Source organism: Cheilinus undulatus, linkage group 8 (assembly GCF_018320785.1).
Source record: "Cheilinus undulatus linkage group 8, ASM1832078v1, whole genome shotgun sequence".
NCBI classification, from domain to species: Eukaryota; Metazoa; Chordata; class Actinopteri; order Labriformes; family Labridae; genus Cheilinus; species Cheilinus undulatus.
The window spans coordinates 48,692,003-48,700,766 of NC_054872.1; the positions used below are offsets into that span (position 1 = coordinate 48,692,003).

The 8,764-nt window shown below is 43.2% G+C and overlaps 1 protein-coding gene across 1 annotated transcript in view; it reads left to right on the forward strand.

The window, feature by feature from the left end:
• Positions 1-2,908, forward strand: part of si:ch211-113g11.6 (uncharacterized protein LOC559008 homolog) — a 122,220-nt gene extending 119,312 nt beyond the window's left edge. The window contains exon 14 of the mRNA XM_041793131.1: positions 1,253-2,908. Within this exon, the coding sequence (XP_041649065.1) occupies positions 1,253-1,599 (347 nt within the window). The 3' untranslated portion in view covers positions 1,600-2,908. The remainder of the gene's footprint in view (positions 1-1,252) is intronic.
• Positions 2,909-8,764: the final 5,856 nt, after the last annotated feature.

Consider the following 8,764-nt stretch of genomic DNA (forward strand, 5'->3'; position numbering starts at 1 on the left):
ATGCCAGTGAAAGTTCAGATTTCTTCAGCTATGGAATCAGCAGAGGGCTGGCGCCTTAGCAATCGTTGACCCCGCTCTGTGATTTTACATGGTCTTCTGCTTCATGGCTGAGTTGCTGTTTTTCCTAAATGCTTCCACTTTCTAATTACATCACTTACAGATTACTGTGGAATATCCAGCAGGATTATGGATTGCAAAGGTGGCATCGATCACAGTACCATGCTTGAAGTCACTGAGCTCTTCAGAATGACCCATGTTGCATCACAAATGTTTGCAAATGGAGACTGGTAATGGCTTTAGCTTCTGGAGATTTTAGTGTGCATTGCCCCTTTAAGGAGAGTACAGTGGTGGAAGCTAGGATATACAGTGCTATAGACAGGTACAGTTGCTATGTGTAATTTAGCAATTTTTAAGTCAAAAATGGGATGACGTTCCACGTACCGACAGTTAGTCTGAGCCACTGGGGGTCGGCACGCCAAGGCTGCCGCCTTTACCTGCCACCCGGTGTGCACTGCACCTTGCCACCATGCCCATGCCTGAGGGTCCACAGGGGGGAAGCTCCATGTAGCTTTTTTGTGTTGAACCGGACGGGAACCCATGCGTGGCCCAAGTACCAAACGCTCCCACAGGTCTGGCTCGAGGGGGGTGCCCCAGTGTCCCTTGCCCGGGCGAGGGAATTTGAATCGCTCTTTGTCTGGACCATCCCCTTGACCAGTTTGCCTTGGGAGACCCTACCAACAACACAGCTCCCAGGTTCATAGGGCCATGCAAACCCCCTGGGCTGGGAGGAGACCTAGGGGAAGACCTAGAATGTGCTGCAGGGATTACATATCCTATCTAGTCTGGGAACGCCTCAGGATCCCCAGAAGGAGTAGGAAAGTGTCGCTGGAAAAAGGGACATCTGGGTGGACTTGCTTAGCTTGCAGCCCCTCTTGGCTTGCAACCCTTGAGACCTGGCCCCAGATAAGTGGAAGAAGAGTGGATGGATGGAAGCATCGTCCCATCAAAAGACCCATGCTCTCTATAAGCAAGCTCTATGCAGTGATAATGCTGAGACCACCTACCCTACCACATAGAACCTTTGGCCCAGTAAAGTGAGGTAGAATCGGTATTTGCAACTGCAGTCCTTTACTTCCATGAAATACATCAGGGAACTAATCAATGGGCAGGCTGTCTGTGGTCACTATGGCTACATTTGAATCAAAATGAATCACAGAATAATGTGGAATAAAACTCTTTTTTGTCTCTACAGCTCTGAAACTGCGTCGAACCTCCCCCAAGGAAGTGGTGGTGCCTTCAAACACCTCCATCTTTCTACCTTGCCCCGTGCGCTCCTTCCATGCCACCTATCGCTGGGAGAAAGATAACTGTGTCAAGAACTATCCCTGCATCTTCTCTGGGGACTTCTGCGTCCTGGGACCAGTCGTCGACACGCCCCTGAAGGAAGGCGTTTTCCGTTGCATGGCCACCGAGGACGGGTTCAAGGTGGAGGTTATCTCCTTCAGGCTGGTGAACAACGGCAGGCTCATCGCTGCCTCCCTGGCCTCCACCTTGGGGCTGTCGCTCCTCCTCGCTGTGGCCACCCTGTGGCTTCATTAACTGCAGCTAACGCTAATGCTAACCCCTCATCCTTACGGGCTCCCAATGACAGGAAAGGCGAGGAGCCGATGTTAGGAGGTGAGGTTCGCAGAGCATTGAGGTACTTGGTTTGGCTGGATGGTGACAATTCACCTCCTTCCTAATTAATTTTTAGAGAAACCGTTGAGAAAACGTCTGTAAATGAGGGATGAAATTCTGTATTTTTTTGCATAAATCTACATATCTTAGTAAGATCAGACTTGGGAAAAACTCGCCATTGATATTCAGATTAGAGGAGTTTTTGTTCATGAATTGAATTGCTTCAGTCATACTTCGGTGCTTTGCAAACCTTTCCTCTCTGACTTAAAGAGATAAACATATCGTATGAGTTGGGCAAAAAACACCAATACCAGGCCAATTCTTTCATCATTTCTCTACTTATTTTCAAATTGACTTGATTGTGCTTATTTGTGAATCTATAAACCTTTAATACTGCTCTTACATTCATTCATACATCTTGTTAAAGTTCATTGGTATAGCTCATTAGTACTTAGAAAAATGTCTGGTATTGAGATTAAAAAGCCTTAACACTTCTGGGACATAAACTCCTAAGCACAATTTTGCAGTTGAGGCAGAACACTGCAGGCTTGGTTGGACTTGGCGCTATAATTAGTGCAGCTGAGTCTATCAACATCGCTGGGAGGAAGTGTCAGCTATTTGACAGGAAGTAGGCGTATGGGCAAAAGCTCATTTTCCAACATCACTGTGTCTCAGCACCTCCTCTTCAGACAAGGCAGTTTCTTGCATCTTTTTATCAGATGGTATCAGACATCATTATTACGCCTTGTTCACAGCTTTGTCCATTGTTTGTCTTTATTTTTGTATCTTCTGTCCTCCCCCCCAGAGCATCGAAACCCTCGCTCTTACAGGATGTGAAAAACACAACGCCTACAGGAAGATATAACTCCATGTTAGCATTGAAGCATCTCTGAATCTTTCTGTAAGAGAGGAGTTATCGTAAAACATTGGATAATTACGTGAATTTCAATCAAATAACATGAAAGTTAAATTTTGGTACAAACATGAGAAAGCTTGGGTAACACTTTACAAGAAAGCACACTTAAATTGCATAGTTACCAGGTAACAAGTAAGCAACAAACAGTCACCACTTAAGAAACTGAGTTTGAGTTACAACTAAAAAAGCACTCCAAGAGCTTAGACCTCTGCCATTAGTCCTATCTCCCAATAGTGAAGAATTCTTTTAAAAATTCCTGGATCCGTCCCCACATGCCCCCCACCATGGCATTCCCCCATTACTCCCTCCCCGGTGGGGCGGAAACTTGGTGAGGCAAAGCATTGGCTTCACTATGGGTGTACTGTCATGATGGAAGCATTGCCTGCCAGTGCCAACAGATGCAGTGACAGTCTCACCCATGGTCTCACCGGACGACTAAAAGTCATGGCAGAGGGTGAATATTCCTCTATTCCTCCCAGCATTGTGAGTATTCTCGCTGCAATTCCCTTTCTTTCTCTCTGTTACGCTCCAACTCGTCTCCTCGACTGGGCGTGCGTCTTTCAAACTCTATAAACTCCAAAACTTTAAATAGAAACACACCCATAAATGCTGCTGGGATTGAAGATACTCATGTCCGCCATCTCCTGGTGTAAAGTGGTAACAGCACAGACCTCTGCCATTAGCCCTATCTCCCAATAGTACAGAATCCTTTCAAAAATTCCTGGATCCAGACGGTGATCCGGATCAGTCCCAAAATCTATTCAGTTCTTTCTTATGCCATTTCTGACATTTCCTGAAAATTTCATTAAATTCTGTCCATGACTTTTTGAGTTATGTTGCTAACAAGCAAACTAACTAACTAACAAACCCTGCCGATCACATAACCTCCTTGGCGGAGGTAATTATATTATGTACTAACTCTAGTTTAGGGCTGCACAGGGGTTAGCTCTGCACCACCGTGCAAGAAAAAAATGTACTTTTTCAGGTTTTTTCAAACAAAAATACGTGTCCCTGGCCCGTTCAAATCCTCCCAAGAATCATTACCCCCCCCCCCATTCTTCACCTTTTAGAAAATGTTTGCTGAAACAAGCAAGTCTCAGATTTTCCCCTCATGACGTCATGTGGGGAGTTAGACCCGCCCCCAAGTTCAGTTGGCCCTCCCTGCTTGGAAGAAAGTTCTGACCAGCTCCTCTCAGCTGCTAGTTGAGAGAAGGATCAGTAGGAATGCCTGGGAACATCCATTTCCTGATAGGGGCGGAGTCAGGGGTGGAGTCAGACAGCTAGTTAACATGTAAAGGCACAGAAACAGCTTGTTCTGAGCAGGGCTGAAACAGAGGGCTTTTTAGACATACAAAAATCCAATACTGGAGTGTTTTTTCAGAAATTAACTTCAATGGCATGTCTTGGGGACCTCTGAGACCGATATAAACTTGTCTTAAAGGGGACCTTTAAACTTATGCCAAACTTGATGATACACTGAATTGTACTTTTAGTTTATCAAAATTTTGTTTGGTGATTAGGGGAATGAGAAGTGTATATTAAGTAACCTAACAAAAATGCTATTACTTTCAGTTGACCATCAAAGTGGGTAGTTACTCTATACTTAGTTATATCTTAGGGCTAACTGCTCATTAGTTACCCAGTTTGTGTCTCCTGTTGCAAAGTGGAGCGCCATAGTTTGGAGTTCCTTATTGCCTAATCATTATCAATCACCTGCTACTCATTTATTCCCTGGTTAACTAGCAGTTAGTTACTTATTTGTTCAGTGGAAAATGTGCCAATTTTTGTGGACCTTGTATAGTGCTGCCAAACCTTTTTTTAAGAGTTGATGGATGCAACCTCTATGAAACAGCGGATAATTGACTTATTGTTGGAGATATTGCAGCATGCAATCGCTGCAAACTTCCATCAGCTTTTCAGACAGAAATAACAATGAAAGAGAAACCAAACAGCTGCAAATGGCATCGTATTTATGTAATACTTGCTGTAGAGATTGATGAATGCAGCTTTTATGATGGAGCAGAAACTTTTTACCTGTTCTTGGCATGATTGCAGCATGTAATTGCTGCAAATTCCCAGCAGTTTTTTTTAAACAGACTAAAGAGTGAAAGAGAAACTAAACTGCTGCAAATGGCATCGTATTTATGTCGACCTGACAGTGTGTAAAGATGTGAACAAGGTGTTGAATCACAGCAATTGCAACAAACCCATACTTACATGAACATAAGGGCAGATGGAGCTAAAGGGAACTGCATATTAGGCTTGTATTTTCTAGATTTCTTGGAGAAAAAAGGCTTGATCTTAGATGTGTGAAGTTTGTTCTGTATTTCTTGCTCTGCAGATGCTGATTTCTACCATTGCTGCCTATGTATATGTCTTGATTGTTTGGGTTTTTATGTCATAGTTAGAACGTGATATGTAACCATTGAATGCTTTGCCTCTTCTCCCCAGGGACATCAGTGCAATTATACAAGAAAATGGTTCTCTTTTTCATACTTGTATCTCTATGCTGTGAAAAAAAAAGGCTTGACAGATTCGTACAAGGTGTGCCACTCATGCACAGCAGCAACCACAACCAGTGGTGAGAGAACCGAAAACAATTCAGTATATCTTCACAAGCTACAAAATTTATTGACAGTACAAAGGCTGATAAATGATGAATGTATGATGAAGGAGAAGTTGTGAATGTAGCTGCAGTTGGACAGCAGTGCAATGCCAAAAAAGTACTGCCCAACCTCATGAATACTGATCATCTGACTGAAGAAGTAGGACTGTGCGCTAATAAATTATGCAGCGGATTAGCTTGTTCTCCAGAGCATTGAGAATTATCATTCAGTAATGTAACATAACTCTGGCTGTGCCGAGCCTTCCACAGTGGCAGAGACGTCATTAATAGCTAATTAGACAATAGAGCTGGCACGTTATGGGCTGTATTAAGGAATTTATTTAACACCGTCAGGAATACAAGCAGGGAGCGTGTTCTCAGCTGTGGTAATCTTGAGGTAGTGTCGCTTTTCTCACTCAGCGTGGTTGTGTGTTGCTGCTCTGGGATCTGCTCGCTTTCTGCATTGCACTGACGCGGCCTACTAACTGTGCCAAAAAAAGAAAAAGAAAGAAAAACAAAGCTATGTTGAGCCAAGTCATCTGCCCGGCACTTATTGCCTCGTGTTTTGTTTTTTTTTTTCATGCAAAATCCCTCGCTCCTCACCTCATAGAGTAATTTTGTACCAGAAAAAACCCTGAGCGTGAGTACAACATCGGTCTTTCCCCTCAGCCAAAATCACAAACACAAAGCTGCTGCAGGTCTAACATGCATATTAATCTTCTTTGTGTCTCTGTGTCGCCATCAGGGTGGGAAATTAACACCAGCCAAGTGAGGCTGAACATTTAGGAGAGGCTGTTAATGAGGTCTGTGCAGCCAAAAAGTAATGCCGGAAAACTAACTCAACATATTCAGACATTTTCCTGTATAACTTCTTTCATACTGTACCTATAATTGCTGTGTATGTGTTGTGATTTGACCCAGAGAGCTGTTATTATTAGTCACTATGACAAGAGAGGCCTATGCTATCCAATGCTAACCAAGCAACAAACCTGGTCGTTTGCCATATCCCAAATCCATACTATAGCATAGTAGAGCCCAGAGAGTTTGCCATACGCTAAGACCAACCTACCGTATGTCTATGTGCCAACAAGTGACCTTTTGCATTGTATGGGTGTCTCTAAAAGCGTAGGTGCTATCAGAACAAGTCCAAGTGGCTGTTGGTAAACTTACATCTCCTTTTGACAGTCTCAGTTCAGTCAAACCATTAATTAAACCTTTTTTTGTTTTCAGCCTTTCAGCCTTTTAGCTGCAAGGCCTGAGCAGACTCTTGTTGACTCGGCTTATTCTCCTGATGTGCAGATCATGACATGGCTATGGAGTCTGATGTAACCAGTCAAATGCTTTTGTCCATTTGGCTAATCAGTCCAGTTGGTTTAGTTCAAACTGTAGAAGAGGCTCATACCATTTGAAAAAAGGGGGCTTAAATTCTGGACAGACACATTTTCAGAATGCCTTTTTTGTTTTTAATGTAAGGATAAAGAGTGTTAAGATAAATATCATGGTTAAAATGGCTTAGCTTTTCAGTTAGCCTCCGTGCATCTCGGCCCTAGAAAACCTCTCCCCTTGCACCCACTTATGGGCATCCTTGGATGAAATATCTCCTGGTATACCCTTCTAAAGGAGGAACTTATTGAAATGCACCAAGGAACTGTGGTAGTATTCATAGAGTGCACTTGCAGTGGGAAAGACCTGACATGGTGCCTTCAAGCCTGTCTTTCCAGTGGAGTAAACAACTCCAAGCATTCCTTTAAGAGGACAGATGTTGTTGAAAAGCCTTGAAAGAAGTGTACCATCAATGGAAACGTGATAATGCTTCTTGAAAATGTAATGCATTCCTCTTTGGTGTGCTCAAATTGCCTTCTATTACATCCTTCTAGTAGAAAAAACTTAATAAAATTGGCTGAAGAAAGCCTACCAGTAGAGGTAGTGTGAGAGAACTTGTGTTATAGAGTTCACTTGCAGTGGAAAGGACCAGACCCCCAAGAGGCACATCATAAAAATCTCTTCTAAAGGAGTAGTGTTGATAAAGAAAAGGTCTGAAAATGGATAAAATACCCCCCGAGTTCCTTTCTAGTTGGGAAACTTGATTTTTTTCAACTTTATCCTTCTCGTGGAAGAACGTAAGAAATACCAGTAGAGGAACAGTGATGGCTTGTGGTCCTAGAGTACACTTGCATTGGAGAGACCTGATGCAGTGCCCTCTAAAGTGTCTGTTCATACCATCTAGGCTGGCCTTACTGAAGAAAGATCAACTAAGGGCTACCCAGGATGTTCTCCTGGTTCAGAAAATATATGCCAGTGCCATCTCAACTGCCTAAAAATGGTATTCTTCCAGTGGGGAAAACTTTTGAATTCCCCTCTGGTGTGCTCTATAAACAGAGGGTAGCATTCCTTAGGCAACGAATCACGAGGGCTCCAAGCAGCATTCACCAACATTAAGTTTTAAATTATCTGACACCAACGAAACATATAAAGTAAATACTGGCAGATGGTTTATTTATCATTATTTCCCTATGCTGACTTTCACTGACAAGCTTAGGTTTCTATAGGAGTAATGCATGCATGACTTGGCAGTGCAAAGAGTGTGTGCTGTTAGATGGGGCCCTTTAGGGGGGTTTCCTACTGTCATTGCAAAATTTGCACATTTTGAGTAGCTGATGTTGTTCAAAGTTTGCCAGTTATTGGAAGCCCGTTACTCTCCTGGGGGCTCAAGCAGGTTCCTGCCTTGCCTGTTGACAAGCAGCACCTCTGGTTGTGGCACAGAAATGGTACTTTTGAGCCCTTCCAGTGGTGAAAATGCAATGCAGTAAGATCCAGCCTGTCTTAATGGTGGGTCAGCTAAGCAGTGGTTCCCTGTATTCTTCCCCTGCATCCTCCTTCCTACTTGTATCTAAGAAAAAGTCAGCCAACTAAGACCTACAGGAAAAATAGATACACATTTTTATTGTTTTATTGACACAATTTGAAGAAATTAGGTGAACCTTTCTTTAAACAAATACGTTTTACCAGGTTTTCAGTTAATATGTGCAAAATTGATTTTGAAAACCCTGGAGAAGCAAGGGCCCAACCCCTCCTGGGGCTTCCAGACCCCAGGTTGGGCAACATTGAACTTGAGTGGTCCTAAAGTTGAGAAATGCAAAACAAACAGTGCCCTCATTGCTGCCTTATCAGTTTAGAATACATAATAAAATGTTCTTCTGATGCAGTGTCCTCTCAAACAGTGATTCCCAAAATGGGGATGCGACATCCTGGAGGGTCCAAGGCATTTAGAGGGGGGTGCAAGGTGCCCTCCAGGAAAAAGGGGCATTCTTAAATGATTGGAATAGCATATTTTACCAATTATAGTAAAATTGTGTGCATAAAATTAGTTTAATTTGCTGTTAAGCCATATTCAGCAGGCGGGGTTTATTCAGGAAAAAAATGTTAAATATATGCGTGGCTAGTGGGGGTCCCCCCAGTCTCTGGCACCATTATTTTGGGGGGTCTTGGGGTGAAAGAATTGGGAACCCCTGCTCTGACCAAGGCTATAAGGTGTCATTAAGGGTTCCCTCCAGAGTGAAAATTGC